Source organism: Trachypithecus francoisi, unplaced genomic scaffold, assembly GCF_009764315.1.
Source record: "Trachypithecus francoisi isolate TF-2019V2 unplaced genomic scaffold, Tfra_2.0 Lachesis_group0, whole genome shotgun sequence".
Lineage (NCBI taxonomy): Eukaryota > Metazoa > Chordata > Mammalia > Primates > Cercopithecidae > Trachypithecus > Trachypithecus francoisi.
In genome coordinates this window covers 14,148,430-14,165,656 of record NW_022681453.1, presented here as the reverse complement: position 1 = coordinate 14,165,656, position 17,227 = coordinate 14,148,430, and the positions used below count along the sequence as shown (strand labels likewise).

The following is a 17,227-nucleotide window of genomic DNA, read 5'->3' as shown; positions in this document are numbered from 1 at the left end:
CTGGGTTCAAGCAATTCTTCTGCCTCAGCCTCCTGAGTAGCTGGGACTACAGGTGCACACCACCACATCTGGCTAATTTTTGTATTTTTAGTACAGATGGGGTTTCGCTATGTTGGCTAGGCTGGTCTCTAACTCCTGACCTCAAGTGATCCACCTGTCTCGGCCTCCCAGAGTGCTGGGATTATAGGCATGAGCCACCGCACCTGTCCTTCTTTAAAAACATTTTATACTAGGTTAGAACCCGAATTTAAGTTCAGAAATGCTATCAAAGGAAAACCAGGCAAAATTTCACACAAGAAATTTTTATTTAATGTTTGTTGATGCTTGTAATATATGATGCCTGTTGCCTCTAATGCAGACCCTAGTTTATTTATCCAAAATGGTAAAATTGAAAATAAAAGGGGTAAAATTTTTTTATATACTCATAGCAAAACTTGTAGATGACTAAAGTAGTCCTACAGATAGGATTTAAGAAATCCACCAATTTAAAAATATTCATTAGTTTCTTTTGGTCTGTATTCATGGAAAAATGATTTTAAATCATTTCTGATAAAGTGGAGCACATAAAAGTGAACAATTTTTAATGTCAAATTAAACTCAATAAGCATCTCGTGCTGGAACGAGAGAAGGATCTCACAATCCTACTGGTAATGAATGGGCTATAAATGGTGATTGCTGGTGACAAGGCACTGGACACCGATTGCCATCCTAGAAGGGGCATTATTTGCCTTTCCTGAATGCTTCAGGGTATAGGAGGAAGTGGCTGCTTCTAAGCTGTTAGCACCCATTCTACCCTAGGAGATGCCCAGCAGGTGTCCTGGTGAGGGTACACAGCCAGCGGTCATGGCTCCCTGCACAGATCCACTCATACCTCAGTCTTTTCCAGTTCAGGCAATGGCTTAATCTCCACACAGATGTTAAGGCTGGAAGTAAATTAAGTCATCCTTAACCTCTCTTCTCCCATGTGCCATATCCAATCCATAAATAAATCCTGTTGAGCATGCCCTCCAGAATATATTCTGTGTAACCATTCTCATCACCTTCCCACTGCCATCCTGGTCAAGACAGTGTTGTCTGTCATCTGGACTGGGGCAACAGCCTCCCTGTTTGCTTCTCTGTCCCTTCTTCTACCTTTTCCTCCTTCATTGAAGTGTAATCTACATACCATACAACTCACCCCCTACAAGTGTACAGATTCAAATTTAGGCCATTTCCATCACTCCTCCCCACTACCCCCAATTATCTCTTGCACCTTTGATATGAATCCCCATTCCCACTCCCAGGACTAGGCAACATGGGAGGTGGAGGCTGCAGTGAGCTGAGATCTCTCCACTGCATTCCAGCCTGGATGACAGAGTGAAACTCCATCTCGAAAAAAAAAAAAAATCTAACTATAATTGTTGAATTGTCTCTTTGTCCTTTTAATTCCATCAGTTTTTACTTCATATATTTTAAGTTGTTAGTTGCATATAAATTTATGATTCTTGCATCTTCCTGACATATGTCAGGGGAACTCCTGCTATTGACCCTTTTATTATTATGAAATGTCCTTGTTTATTCCTAACAATATTGTTTCTTAAATATAATTTGTCTGATATTAATATAGTCACTCTATCTCTCTTATAGTTATGTTTTACATGATGATATGGTGATATGGTTTGGCTATGTCCCCACCCAAATCTTATCTTGAATTGCAGCTCCCATAATTCCCACACGTCATGGGAGGGACCTGGTGGGAGGTAATTGAATCATGGGAACAGGTCTTTCTTGTGCTGTTCTCATAAGAATAAGTCTCATGAGATCTGGTGGTTTTATAAATGGGAGTTCCTCTGCATAACCTCTTTTTGCCTGCTGCCATGTAAGACATGCCTTCGCTTCTCCTTTGCCTTCCACCATGATTGTGAGGCCTCCCCAGCCATGTGGAACTATGAATCCATTAAACCTCTTTTCTTTATAAATTACCTGGTATTGTTTATGTCTTTATTAGCAGTGTGAGAATAAACTAATACACGTGATATAATATATATATATTTCCATCTTTTTTACTTTTAACTTATTTGTATCTTTGACTCTAAGTTGTGTTTCCTATAGCCAGCATATAGTTGGATTTTTTGGTGAAACCTGACTAACAATCTGTGTCTTTTGACTCGTTAGTATACCATTTTTTTTCTTCTGTTGATTTTTAAAAACTATTTTTTTGTTTTTATTTTTGTATGTGCTTATTCTAGAGATTACAATATTCTTCTTAATTTAACACAATCTACTTCAGCTTAGTGATAACTTAATTCTGGTAAAATATAAAAACTTTTGCCCCAATATAGCTCCATTACATTCATCCTTTGTATTTTGATTATCACATATTTACATCTATATATCAAAAATAAAAAATACAGTGTTGTAACTATTGCTTAATATTTTATATATATATATATATTTCCTTTTTTTGTGTGCAGTGGCATAATCTCAGCTCACTGCAACCTCCACTATCTGGGTTCAAGTGATTCTCCTGCCTCAGTCTCCCAAGTAGTTGGGATTACAGGTGTGCACCACCACATCTGGCTAATTTTTGTATTTTCAGTAGAGATGGGACTTTGCCATGGTGTCCAGGCTAGTCTTGAACTTCTGGGCTCAAGCGATCTGTCCACCTCAGCCTCCCAAAGTGCTAGAATTACAGGCATGAGCAACCGAGCCCAGCTTGCACTAATAATTTATAGCAATATAAAATCCTGGAAGGCAGCTGCAGTGTATTATTTATCTTAACTTCCCTACCCATACACAGTGAATGACACAGCCGAGGTGCTCCAAAATACATCCTGTATTGATCTGCTTTGCATATATTCATAGAAATGCCTTTGGGAAAGAAATATCAATCTTAAAATTATTGGTTGAACTTTATTCCCACTCTTATAAAAGTAATTAGAACATTTTGTTATTCATTTCTAGTTAAGTAATTTGAAGCAAGTTACATTTGTAGATATCTCAGCAAACAAGTTTTCCAGTGTCCCGATCTGTGTCCTGCGGATGTCGAATTTGCAGTGGTTGGATATCAGCAACAATAACCTGATCGACTTGCCTCAAGATATAGACAGGTAGCTACTTGCATTCTAAGGTGAGGTGTATGTATTAGTTACTAACGCTTCAAACACTGTTAACATTCATGTATAGTACATAAATTTTCTTTGGAATCAACTAATTTTCCAGAGTTTATTGTTTCCAGGAAATCAGTTTCCAAGGAAATTATAGAATAAGCCAATTTCCAGTCTGCGTCATACATGTATGTGTTTACGTGCATTTGAACACTTCTTCATTGTCTTGATGAACTTTAATTTCCTTTAGTCTTCCATAGAATGGCACCATTAACTTTCCTTCACTCTACAGAAGTGGAAAAGTTAATTTATTAAGTATAGAATAGAAACATATCACTCTATGTTTAGAATATCAATGAGGACAAATTTTATTAGTTTCATTTATTGATTCATTATACATAAACTTTCAAACAAAATTGATATGCTTAGCCAGGTTTTCAAATTATATTCTTTCAAATTAAAAATGTACATATTTTAAAATTTTTATTTTTTGTTGAGACAGGGTCTTGCTTTGTTTCTCAGGCTGGTCTCAAACTCCTGGGTGCAAGCAATCCTTCTGCCTTGGCCTCTCAAAGTTCTGGGATTGCAGGCATGAGCCACCGTGCCTGGCCCAAATTATATTCTTGCAGCTATTTCACGTTTTTTAAAATAAGAGTTATCATGTAAGATTCAGTCATTCACTTATAATATTATTAGACTCCTGTATGGCAAGCCTAGAGAATGGGATGGGTTTAAAGTGGTAAATGAAACACAATCTCTGGCATCCTGGAATCTACCGGTTTTTTTTTTTTTTGAGACAGAGTCCTGCTAGTTGCCCAGGCGGGAGTGCAGTAGTGCGGTCATGGCTCACTGCAGCCTCGACTGCTTGGGCTCATGCAATTCCCTCACCTCAGACTCCCAAGTAGCTGGGGCCACAGATGTGTGCCATCACGCCTGGCTAATTTTTTAAAATAATTATTTGTGGAGACAAGGTCTTGCTATATTACCCAGGCTGGTCTTGAATTCCTGGACTCGAGTGATTCTCCTGCCTCAGCCTCCCAATGTGCTGGGACTACAGACATGAGCCACCATGCCTGGCCTACAATCTTTTTTATAAAGAAACACAAGCAAGCTATGGTGACACAGAGGCCAGCAGTGGCTTAGGCCTGAATGCCATCTTGTATGACTTTTCTTTATTCCTGGTATATGTGATATGTATTGATGCTTTCCAGGCTTTTGAGACTAAGAGGGGATCTTTTAGTTTGCAACATGGGAACTTTATGAAATATTTGTGTGATAAACCAAAGTTTTGGAAATAAATGAAAGAAAAATTCCTGGGGGAGGCCACTGAGTTAGAATAAAATGGAAAACAGAATAAGACATGTTTGAAACATATTTTGCTCATTTACTTTTCACTCTGCAGTTGCCTTCCTGTTTTAAAGTTGGAAAATGTGACAACAGAAGGATAATAACTGGGCTTTAAAGATATACAAGAGGAGGCTGGGCACAGTGGCTCTTGCCTGGAATCCTCGCACTTTGGGAGACCAAGGAAGGAGGATTGCTTAAAGCCAGGAGTTGAAGACAAGCCTAGGCAACATAGTGAGACCCTGTCTCTCTCATTAAAAAAAAAAAAAAAAAAAAAAAAAGGTGTACAAAAGGAAGTACATTGCTAAAATCTGTTTATTTTCATTTTCATTCCAGTATGATTGCCTTCCCATGCCCTGTTAACCCTTGTAAATGCAGTCGACTCTCAGAAGGGACATACAGATATTTGCGGCTCCGTCATGGCCTAGTGTGTATTGTGCAGTATGCTTATCCCACTGCTATAGCTGTGTCTTCAACTGGTGATTAAGTCAGTAAAAACTTACAAAAAATCATGTCACCTGGTATGAATTTAGTTATTTAAAACTTAGGCACAGCATAGTGGCTCATGCCTGTAATCTCAACACTTTGGGAGGCCGAGGCAGGCAGATTGCTTGAGCCCAGGAGTTCAAGACCAGCCTGGGCTCTATGGCAAGACCCTCTGTCTCTACAAAAAATACAAAAAATAATTAGCTGGGCATGGTAGCATGTGCTTGTAGTCCTAGTTACTCAGGAGGCTGAGGTGGGAGGATCTTTTGAGCCCAGGAGGTTGAGGCTGCAGTGAGCTGAGATTATGCCACTGCACTCCAACCTGGGCAACATAGTAAGCCCCTGTCTCAAAAAAACAAAACAAAACAAAACCAAAAAACACAAGAAGAACAAAACTTAGAATAAGTTGGTTCTCATAAAGGTCACATGGATAAAATAAAGTAGGGACTTCCTATTAGAATTTATTTGTAATTCACGTTGGTTTTCTTAGCTATGATGCTAAGTTCAGTGTTATGATTGTTTTTTACCTCTTCTTAGGCTAGAGGAGCTGCAGAGCTTTCTCTTGTATAAAAACAAGTTGACCTACCTTCCCTACTCCATGCTGAACCTGAAGAAGCTCACTCTGTTAGTCGTCAGTGGGGACCATTTGGTGGAGCTCCCAACTGCCCTTTGTGACTCATCCACACCTTTAAAGTGAGTAGCCCAGAAATCCCAGCAGACACACTCAGACACAGGTAAGGATTGAGCAGCACTGGAGCCTGGGCAGCTGTCTCAGGACCTGGATTAGATGCCTGTCATACTCTGAGAACCTGATTCCAACTCACAGAAGTTCTGGTGACTCTTTACAGGATTTTGGAGTTTGTGGCATATGACATGAGGAAGAGGCATAGGGTTCAGAGGATTTCTGCACAAATGCTGCATGCTGGTTGGTGGTGTTGCAGGACATATGTCCAGGGCCCATGGTCTTTCGCTCAGTGCTCACGTCACTGCTGGCCTGGAAGGGTCAGCAGATGTTGAAAGGACCCTCCTTGGTTGCTACACCCTACTTTAGGTTTCCTTAAGTGAACCTATAAACCACCCATGACTAAGAAAAACCATCCATGCAAATGTACTCCAAACAGCCTCTAATCTGGGGTGAGATGGAAATGGAATTGAAAAGTCCTAGCTCCACCTTTCCCTGAAATGACTCCAAGGTAGCTGATGGCTCCCTGGCAGCACATCCTCTCAGAATCTGGAGCTTTGGGGTTGCCCCATTAATTCTACCTGAGCCCATTTTTGTCCATCCCCAGCGGTTTGGGCCCTCCCCACATTCTTCACACGAGGCTGCTTTAGTAAGAGCCACCTTCTCTCTCTGTCCAGAGACCCATTAGCCTTGAACACCAGGTGGCTGTTAACACAACCACTAGTGAGAATATTTCCCCAGGACTCCTAGTTCTTCAGGGGTAAGTGCTTACTATCAGCAGAGTTCAATCTTATCTTCCTGTCCTTGCAATAAATGCATGGCAAACAAAAAAAGAGGTTTGACTGCTGCAAAGAAAGAGACCAACTTCGTATCTGTATAAGCACAAGATAAACAGAATGTAAGACATCTCATGCATGCCCTACTCCGCTCCTTCCACTAGAATAGGTCTTCCACTGTGCTTGGCTGTGTGTGGAATATCGTTTGAATAAGAAGAGGACCACCGGTGAGAGGGGTAGCAGGATTCCTCCCTAGAGCCCCTTCCACATCCAGACCCTGGAAGCAGGCTTGGCAGCTTCATGTCTCATAGCAGTCAGGGTAAACCTCTCACCTAACTAAAGTAATTTCGAATGATATAATTGTAGGACTCAGAAATCTAAGAGAATCAGATGAAAGCTCTTTGAATTATTGAAATTTCAATAAAAAGAATAGATACAAGTTTGCAGAAAACTTTAATAGCTTACTGATTTCTTAGAAATAACCTGTAGAAGTTCAAGATCAGCCTGATCAACACGGTGAAACCCCGTCTCTACTAAAAATACAAAAAATTAGCTGGGCACAGTGATGGACACCTGTAATCCCAGCTACTCAGGAGGCTGAGGCAGGAGAATCGCTTGAAACCGGGAGGTGGACGTTGCAATGAGCTGAGATCGCGCTGCTGCACTCAGCCTGGCGACAGAGTGAGACTCCATCAAAAAAAAAAAAAAAAAAAAAATAACCTGTAGGAAAATAATGGAAGAAATGATGACATTAATAAAATAACCAAAAATCTAAAATATCTAGGAAAACCTCTAGTGAAAATAGTTCTCTTACATGAAGAGTATTAAACAGTCTTCCAAAGAATAATAAAGAAGTTTTGAATATTTGAAAAAGGTATAATGTATGTTTTCTAGGTGAGAAGGTGGTAAAAATGTGATTTCTTCCAAAAATTATACTTAAGTGTAATATAATTCCAATCATAACTCTAATGGAATTTCTTTTTTGGAGCTTGAAAAATGGATTTGACAGTATACGTGGAAGGACAAAAGCTAAGGACAGTAATAATAATTTTAGAAAACAAGAGTAGTGTGACAGAACTTGCCTTATCAAGGATTATAATGTGGCTGGGCACAGTGGCTCATGCCTGTAACCTAACCTTTGTGAGGTTGAGGCAGGAGGATTGCTTTAGCTCAGGAGTTTGAGACCAATGTGGGTAACATAGCGAGATACTGTCTCTAGAAAAAATTAAGAAGTTAGCCAGGCATTGTGATATGCCCCTGTAGTCCTAGCTACTTGGGAGGCTGAGTCAGGAGGATCGCTTGAGCCCAGGAGTTCGAGGTTGCAGTGAGCCATGATCACACCGCTGCACTCCAAACTGAGCAACAGAGCAAGACCCTGTCTTAAAAAAAAAAAAAAAAAAAAGCCTGGCGTGGTGGCATGTGCCTGTAGTCCCAGCTACCTGAGAGGCTGACATGCAAGGGTTGCTTGAGCTTGGGAGATCGAGGCTGCAGTGAGCCATGATTGTGCACCACTGCACTGCAGCCTGGACGACAGAGCAAGACCCTATCTGGAAAAAAAAAAAAAAGAATTACAGCATATTTAGAAGGGGTGATCTCAAAATGATGCAATGCTGGGCAATGATTTGTAGGTGAGTTATTGGAAGAGAATAGGTAGTCCTGAAATCAATGCTAATACGTGATATAGGAATTTTCATAAGCAACTGGGGAAAGTATGAATGATTTCATATGGTATGAAGAAACTGGCTAGTGATAAAGCCTGTTCTTCACTTTATAGCATAAGAAATCTTGGAGTACATAGCTATATATGCCATATATAGTTAATATCATAAATATGTGGTATAAATAGCATGTAGAAAGAAAACTAGACCAAGAAACAAGTCAAATAAAAAAAGAAAGTTATAAAAAGAATAAGAAATGCCGTGTTAATGATGATGGCTTGATCTCTTTTAACACTTATACACTTATCCCTTAAAAGAGTCTACTAAAATGAAAGGAAAAAATTTAAAATATGAGAAATCTCAAAGTTTTGTGAGATACATCGAGTAGACAGAATAGCAGTCATTGATGAAAGTAAGTTGAAACAAACCAAATCCCAGAGAACAAGCCAAGGAGCAAGCCAATCTGTCCTGAAGATGCTTGGTGGCTAGAAATGTCGGTACAGGGAGGTGTAGACAGAAATATGGTGCTTAAAACAAGAGGAAAAATGGAAAAAGTTTTATATCAACAGGCACCCCCCAACCACCTGCTTAATTACAATGGGCAGACCACACTGTACCAGCAGTCCAGGCCCCAGACCAAAAGCCTGAGACGTTCTCTAAGGTAGCCCTGGAGAAAAGACCGCAGAGTTTTGTGTTTAGCGATTGCCCTGGGGACCTGCTAGCTCCATGCCTGAGTGAGGCATCACCCACAGTGGAGCCGGTACCTTGGCCAGCACTGCCTACATACTCAGGGGCCGAGCCAAATTCTGCTCTCTCATTCTCAGATAGGAAGGCATTACTAAGCCTTACCAGATAGTTGTCACAAAAATGTAAATATTATTTATTGATTTTCAATGTTAGACTCAAACTGCAGGCAAAAGAAAAGTGAGATGTGATTACACATCAGAATGTGTATAGTATTGACCTTAACAAAGTAAAAGTACACAATGTGTGTGATGGTGCTTTGAGATGCATAAAAAAATGAGATGTCTGATGTGTGGATAGATGTGTGAATAGATGGGTGGATGGATAGGTGGATAGATGGGTAGACAGATGGTTGGATGGATGGTTGGATAAATAGTTGGATGGATGGGTGGATAGATGGGTGGATAGAAGGGTAGATGGATGGGTAGATGGATGAGTGGATGGATGGGTGGGTGGATGGATGGGTGGATGGATGGGTAGATGGATGGGTGGATAGATGGGTGGATAGATGAGTAGATGGATGGGTGGATGGATGGGTGGATAGATGGGTGGATAGTTGGGCGGATAAGTGTGTGGACAGATGGGCGGATATGTGTTAAAGCAAGTATAGTAAAACGTTAAACATGGAATCTAGAGGATTGTACATGGGTGTTCACTATAAACTTTTTTCTACTTTTGTGAATATTTAAGAATTTTCATAATAAAATGTTTAAAAAGTAAAATGGTAAAAATTTGGAAGTGTGAAGGTTGGGAAACTGGAAAGAAGGGGAGAAATACCAGCACTTGATTGAATGACATGAAAGTATTTGTCCTAAGGTAAAAGGCATTTTAAATAGATTAAGGAAAAATAGTGATAGACCAATGAAAAAAGATTGCTTCTGGGATCTGAAGAGTAATTAAGGGGAGGGTGAGAGACTGTTACTTCACAAAGAAGTACAATTACACTCTGCAGGTTTAAAAATATGTACAGTGATGACTTTGATTAAAAATTTTAAGAATGATAAAATGCAGGTATATTTCTTATTTTTGAATAGGGAAGGGAGATAAACATTAACTCAATGAAAAAATTGTAAAGGAAAAGTTGTATGGTTCTATCTACATTAAACATTACAACTTTTAAACTCTCTCGGCCGGGCACGGTGGCTCAAGCCTGTAATCCCAGCACTTTGGGAGGCCGAGATGGGCGGATCACGAGGTCAGGAGATCCAGACCATCTTGGCTAACACGGTGAAACCCCGTCTCTACTAAAAAATACAAAAAAAAAACTAGCCAGGCAAGGTGGTGGGCGCCTGTAGTCCCAGCTACTCAGGAGGCTGAGGCAGGAGAATGGCGTGAACCCGGGAGGTGGAGCTTGCAGTGAACTGAGATCCCGCCACTCCAGCCTGGGCGACAGAGCGAGACTCCATCTCAAAAAAAAACAAAAACAAAAAACAAAAAAAAACTCTCTATGTTCAGACATTAAACAAAATTAACAAGAAAATGAAGTGGGAAATATATATATATATATATATATATATATATATTTAGTGTATATATATACTAAAATACAACACTCGTGGCTCATATCTTCCATATATACAGCCCTCATCTATAATCCAATGAGAACACGCTAACACCTCAAGACAGCAGGGCCTGCAATTGCAACCAAAAACTATTTAAGAGAGTTACTATTTTGAATTGAAATAATTATAACATTTTTCACATCAATACATCTTTGAAAATTGTGAAGACAGAAGATCAAATGCCATTTGAGTTTCACCCCATTAGCTTGTGTGTGTGTGTGTGTGCTTTTTATTTTTTTAGCAGCATTTCATGTTTTATTTATTTTTACTCCTACTTTTTCAGAGATGGGATCTTATTCCATTGCCCAGGCTAGAGTGCAGTAGTGTCGTCATAGCTCACTGGAGCCTTGACTTCCTGGGACCAAGCGATCCTCTTGCCTCAGCCTGCCAAGTAGCTGGGATTACAGGCATGTGCCACCACACTCAGCTAATCTTTTATATTTCTTGTAGAGTTGGAGTCTCTCTATGTTGCCGAGGTTGGTCTCCAACTCCTGGCCTCAAGCATATCCTCCTGCCTTGGCCTCCTAAAATGCTGTTATTATAGGCATGAGTCTCTATTCCTGTCCTAGCTTTTATTTGTTTGTTTGTTTGTTTATTTATTTATTTATTTTTGAGATTGCATCTCGCTCTGTTGCCCAGGCTAGAGTGCCATGGTGTGATTTCAGCTCACTGCAACCTCTGCCTCCCAGGTTCAAGCGATTCTCCTGCCTCAGCCTCCTGAGTAGCTGGGATTATAGGCCCATGCCACCACACCCAGCTAATTTTTGTATTTTTAGTAGAGAAGGGGTTTCACCATGTTGTTTAGGCTGGTCTCGAACTCTTGACCTCAGGTGATCCACCCGCCTCAGCCTTCCAAAGTGCTGGGATTATAGGAGTGAGCCACTGCACTGAGCCATGTCCTATCTTTTAAATACCCATTTTGTGGGGATTTTCCTTGAGTCCTTTGTAATTTGGACACATCATTTTAAAGATGGATGTCCCTTACTGGGAGTAACATCAAACATTGCAGGACGACATGCAGCTGTGAGGATCTGCCTGAGAGAGGAGGTGTTAGTGTCCACTCCATGGCCTCCTGTCCTCTCTGCCTGTGACTAGGGAGCTCTCATTTCCCTATCAGGCCTCTGAACAGTCTGTACTTTAAAACTGGCTCTATATTACTGTTGGATTATTCCACACTGGAATTCCACTGGTGATGCTAATATCATGTGGTCAATGGTGACTTTTAAAGATAAGCCGAAACTTGGGATAACAAAGGTTATTTTGTGTGAGGAATTTTGCAGTTTAAAATGCACAGGTGACAATGTAATACTTTCCATGCTTTCTCGAATAGATTTGTAAGCCTTATGGACAATCCTATTGATAATGCCCAATGTGAAGATGGCGATGAAATAATGGAAAGTGAACGGGATCGCCAACATTTTGATAAAGAAGTTATGAAAGCCTATATTGAAGACCTTAAAGAAAGAGGTGGGTTACTCATATTTAAAATTATTTAAAATGAGTGTACAGACTTCCACTTGTGTAACACATTTGTTAATAGAAGTCAAATTGACAAAAAGTTTATTGGTTGAGGGGCATGTTACTTTGTAAATTATTTTTCCATTTACCCTCCAACACACTCCAAATGATATATTTCCTTAAAATATCAAATTGTCCTAGTCCATTTGAATGCTTGATGAATCATCCACTGTTTGACAGAGAAGCTGGGAAATGTGCACTTAAGATGTGAGGGTTGCATTACTAACCATACGTGAGTTTTTAAACGATATTGACAAAATAGTATCCTAAGTTACAAGAAAAATAAGATGACGTTTCAAAATCCATTTAAATTCAACTTTTGAAAAAGTTACCTCACATAAATCAAGAACACTTATATAAAAATCACAAAAGGGAAGTGCAGGATGGCCAATTTGCGCATAGATGCATTTAGTTTTGGTTTCCATAGGGTGGTGAGAATACAGTGGCGCAAGGCGGGTCAAGTACCTGAGGAAAGCATGGGAAGGTTTTTTCCCAGTGCCAGATTCGGGTGGCTGCTTCCAAAGGAGTGGAGAGATCCTAATGATGTTCTGGAAGCCTTAAGCCCTTCCTTCCATCACAAGACAGCCTCTCCAGGAAAAAGGCATACGTCAGTCTTTGGTCTTCCAATCACTGCCGCCTTTTTGGGTGTGCATGCCTGAGAGTTATTCCTTAATTTTTCAGTTCTTTGATGAGCTAGATGCAGACCTGGCAGGAAGAGAGATGTCCCGCATGTGGATTTAGGGAGGAAGCAGCACTGGCCCTGGGCCTCTGATGGTGAGCATCTGTGGGCAGACTCCCTCAGCCACCCTCAGAAAATGGCACGCGTGGGCATGCCTCTCCCTCATCAGTAGATGTCTGAAGATGATTAGTCACATTCAGATAGCCAGAAATGATGAAAAGTGTCATTTATTGGGCAAATTAAAAATTGTTTCCGCTAAACTAAAATTTCTATATGGTTACTTTTAATCTGTTTGGATATCCCTAATTTTGAATGCTGAACTAATATGAAATAAAGTAGAAATGTATTGTAAATGTGAAACTGAAATAACAGAACCATTTATTTGCCAAAATTTACCTTTGTGTTGCATGGTTTTCCTCTTGTGAGAACCTTTAGTGTTCCATTTTACTCGTTTATTTATTCATAATTATATTGTAGTGCTATTATGTAAAACTACAAGAAAGAAAGAAAATAGTTGTTAAGTTTTAGATCTATGTGGCCAGTAATAATAATTTGCTTTTAAAATTAATCAATTTAAATAAAATAATATATTTATCCATTATAAAATATCATTTAATAAATATATTATTAATTTTATTGATAATATATTATTAGCTATTATTTATTTAAATAAGTTAATTTATTTTAAAATAATTTGCTTTTAAAAACTAACTTTAGGGATGATAGATTTTTAATTTATTTACTTATTTCTAAATAATAATAATAATTTTCTCCTGTATATATTCATATGTATTAGAGTGAACACATGATATTGCTAATATTAAGCTGGTTTTGTCCTACAGAAATGCCACTTCTTGATGGTTCAACCTAGATATGGTCAGGCATGTGCTCTGAATTTTAAAAAATTTGCTCGTTTTCTTTTCTTTATCATGGTGTCTTCCCTGTTTTCCTTCTTTCCCCATCAGACCAATGTCTAAGTGAAAAAATAGTAGATTTAATCTGCCCATAAGGGCCTACAACCTTGTGTGATTCCAGAAGGATGAGGATGTGAAGCCCTCACTGGTCCTCAAGCTTTAGTAAACATAGGAATGAGAGTTTTTACTCATCAGGCCTGGGGCAGGGCCTGACAAAGTACACTTCTGACCAGCTCCCTGGTGATGTTGATGCCTTGTGTCTGAGAAGTACACTTTGAGAGCCATTGGTATAGACCATCCTTTGATAAAATTTGGCTCTGAAGGGAGACAGAAGAGGGGGCAGCAACTAGTGGGAAGAGCAAGGTTGAGAGAAGGTTTACTTTGAAAGATCATGTATGGTTTAGGAACAGCCCAAACTTCTCTTATAAATGGTACCCTCTGCCACCTACTAGCCACAGTCCCAAGTCCGTGACCATTTATTTCTATTTTGTCAACTATTAATACTATAGGTCATACAGCTTCCAAGATCTTGATGTAGCTGTAAGTTGGCTGGAAAGATTGCAAAAGAATGAGAGTTAACGATTCTTAGATCTAAACATTTCTAAAGTTTGACTGCACATTTGTGATGGCTGACTTAATGGTGACAGATGCATTGTTTATCACCTATACAGTATCTCTATACTTAAAACATGAAGTGACAATATTGGGTGTATTGACATAGGCCATAGCATGTAGTTGGATTTCATAATAAAATGGTGAATGACTGAGCATATTTTTTTCTTTCTGTTACAGAATCTGTTCCCTGCTATACCACCAAAGTGTCTTTTAGCCTTCAACTTTGATATCTATCAGAAGACTGCAAATCTCACTGTTCTCTGGAGCTATATATGAATCTTTGTTGTGATCATGTCATATAGGAAGAATGACTTGTGCTTAAGGACAAAGCCTAGAAACCACTGTCATAGTTGCTAAGAAAAATGGTTTTCAAATGTCAAATACATGAATATCTCCCTCCATGGATTGGTGAATTGAAAAATTGGTTTATATATTGATATTTCCAGGTTCATTTGCATACACTTGTTTCCAAATAATGCACATTTAATATGTTTTAAAATGTCTTATTTTTAAGAATTATAACTAAAAGACCAAATACAGAAATTAAGTGCATTGTTTTCAGGAATCAAAAGATAAAGGGGCTGAGCGTGGTGGCTCACACCTGTAATCCCAGCACTTTGGGAGACCAAAGTGGGTGGATCACCTGAGGTCAGGAGTTCGAGACTAGTTTGGCCAACATGACAAAACCCTATCTCTACTAAAAATACAAAAAATTAGCCGGGTGTGGTGGCAGGCACCTGTAATCCTAGCTGCTCAGGAGGCTGAGGCAGGAGAATCACTTGAACCTGGGAGGCAGAGGTTGCAGTGAGCCGAGATCGTGCCACTGCACTCCAGCCTGGGTGACAGAGCCAGACTCTGTCTCAAAAAAAAAAAAAAGGGATTGTGAAAAGAGCATTTATATTGGACTAATCAAATGAGAGTACTTTGTTATTTTGAAAGTTTCATTATTTCTTTTACTGAGAATAATCTTCCTTGAGCTTATATAAACTGCTATTTCCATATGTTTTAAGTTATATTTTAGCAAGTGTAGGCTCCCAGGAGAGATTTGTAGGTACAATCTAGGTCTTGAAGGTGGAAAGAAAGGCTGGAATATCTGCCCATGCATTGGGCATGAGATGCTCAGATGGTGCGTGGGTAGCTCTAGTTGAGGAAGTGTGGGCCTGGCTGTTCATGGGAAGTCTTCAGTGGCCTTCATGGATGGCCATCCTGCCCTGAGTGGTCACCTTGGGGGTCCTGGGACACACCTCAGTAAAGAGCAAAGGCAATGCCCTCAGGGTCCCTTCCTCCAAGATGGCCATGTAGGGTAACGGAGATGACCAGTCCACACTGATAAGGAGTTCCTAGCAAGGCTTCCTTGTGGGGACCACAGGACAACTCTGCCCATAGCAAAGATGCTTCAGTCCAGAGGGAGCCCATGGGCTGTTTGAATTTCGGAGAGGTGGGATTCATTACAGGGCTTTGGGCTCTTACGTCACATCACATGATTTGGAGAAATTATATACAATCTCTTATTTTTATACCACTGTCCTGGGCTAAAATAAACAGGTTGTGGCTGATGGTGTTGAAGATAAATAAGCTTAAACATATAACTTTGACTGGGCATGGTGGCTCACACCTGTAATCCCAGCACTATGGGAGGCCGAGGCAAGCAGGTTGTTTGAGCCCAGGAGTTTGAGAACAGCTTGGGCATCATGGCAAAACCCCATCTCCACAAAAAAATTCAAAAAATTAGCCAGGTGTGGTGGCACGTGCCTGTGGTCTCAGCTACTCAGGAGGCTGAGGTGGGAAAGTCGCTTGAGCCTGGGAGGTCGAGGCTGCAGTGAGCTGTGATTGTGTCAGTGCTCTCCAGCCTGGGTGACAGAGTGAGACCCTGTCTCAAAAGCAAAACAAACATCAATAACAGTGTTATTATTGTTATAACTAAAAAAACCAAGCAGCTTTTGTGACTAAGAAGGAAAATATGTATATAGTGGCATATTTTTATATGAATCGTCTCCTCTGTGTTCCTGCCCAGTACCATCCAGTGGAGCTTTCTGCAGTGACGGAAATGTTCTGTATTTGCGTTGTCCAAGGTGGTAAACCAGATGCATGTGATTCTTGAGCACTTGAACAATGACTGATGTGATTGAAGAGCCCATCTTTCAATTCAATTCAATTTAAATAGCCACATTGTTCCATCAGGTCAAACCCAAGGCTGGAGTCACACCAGTCTTGGGTTTGACCTGATGGGGCATGACAGAATGCTCCAAACCGTTCCAAGGTGGGGCCAATTGCGATTCTAAAGGAAGAAGCACGAAATCGCAGGGTGATCAGTCCAAAGTATTTATGAGGGGAGCTTACATGCAGCGTGGGCTGCAGCGTCCTCGTGATGGGCAGTGAGACAAGGAATATTCTACCTGGGCATGTCCCTGGTGAGGGGGTCGGGTGATGGAGTTCACATGAGGATGTAAGGAATTTGGGTGGGGCTGGGCTGGCTTCCACATGTTTAGCAACATGGTTGATCTTTCAGTGTTTCCAGCAACAACCTAAACACCTTTATTAGTGCCTCGGAATGTTCAAGGCCGAGGCTGGGGGGTTCAGACCTGCGGAGGAAAACATCAGCTGGCTGGGTCAAGGCACTGTGTGTTTCTTGGTCAGGACAGAGACAAAAATGGCGAAAACTAGGGGACCCCATACACATGTGGCTACCATACTCCAGAACAGGTCTAGCTAGTTTTTTGGTTTTTGGAAGTTAATCTGGGGTAGAAATGTAGGGTTATTTTTATTTTTGCTGTCTGAAGAACCAGCCATTTTTAAAAGTGTTATTATTGACATCCCCATATTTTGTCTTGATGGGCTTACTCATAAGTCCAAACATTTTATTCTCAACAGGTGTAAAACAGGCAGAGCATTCTAAAACCGCATGGTAGTGCTTCGGTGGAGGACTGCCTTCACTTAGAAACAAACTCTGAGAAGTAGGTTAAGAGATGAAAACAGGGTCAGGCACGGTGACTCACGCCTGTAATCCCAGCACTTTGGGAGGCTGAGATGGGCGAATCACGAGGTCAGGAGTTCGAGACCAGTCTAAACAACATGGTGAAACCCTGTGTCTATTAAAAATACAAAAAATTAGCTGGGCATGGTGACAGGTGCCTGTAATCCCAGCTACTCGGGAGGCTGAGGC

At 40.4% G+C, this 17,227-nt stretch overlaps 1 protein-coding gene across 2 annotated transcripts in view; it reads left to right on the top strand.

The window, feature by feature from the left end:
• Window positions 1-16,719, top strand: part of LRRC2 (leucine rich repeat containing 2) — a 54,860-nt gene extending 38,141 nt beyond the window's left edge. For both annotated transcript variants that reach the window (XM_033204953.1, XM_033204962.1), the window contains 4 exons: window positions 2,944-3,089; window positions 5,454-5,609; window positions 11,669-11,805; window positions 14,242-16,719. In XM_033204953.1, the coding sequence (XP_033060844.1) occupies window positions 2,944-3,089; window positions 5,454-5,609; window positions 11,669-11,805; window positions 14,242-14,291 (489 nt within the window). In that variant the 3' untranslated portion in view covers window positions 14,292-16,719. The remainder of the gene's footprint in view (window positions 1-2,943; window positions 3,090-5,453; window positions 5,610-11,668; window positions 11,806-14,241) is intronic.
• The last annotated feature ends 508 nt before the right edge of the window (window positions 16,720-17,227 follow it).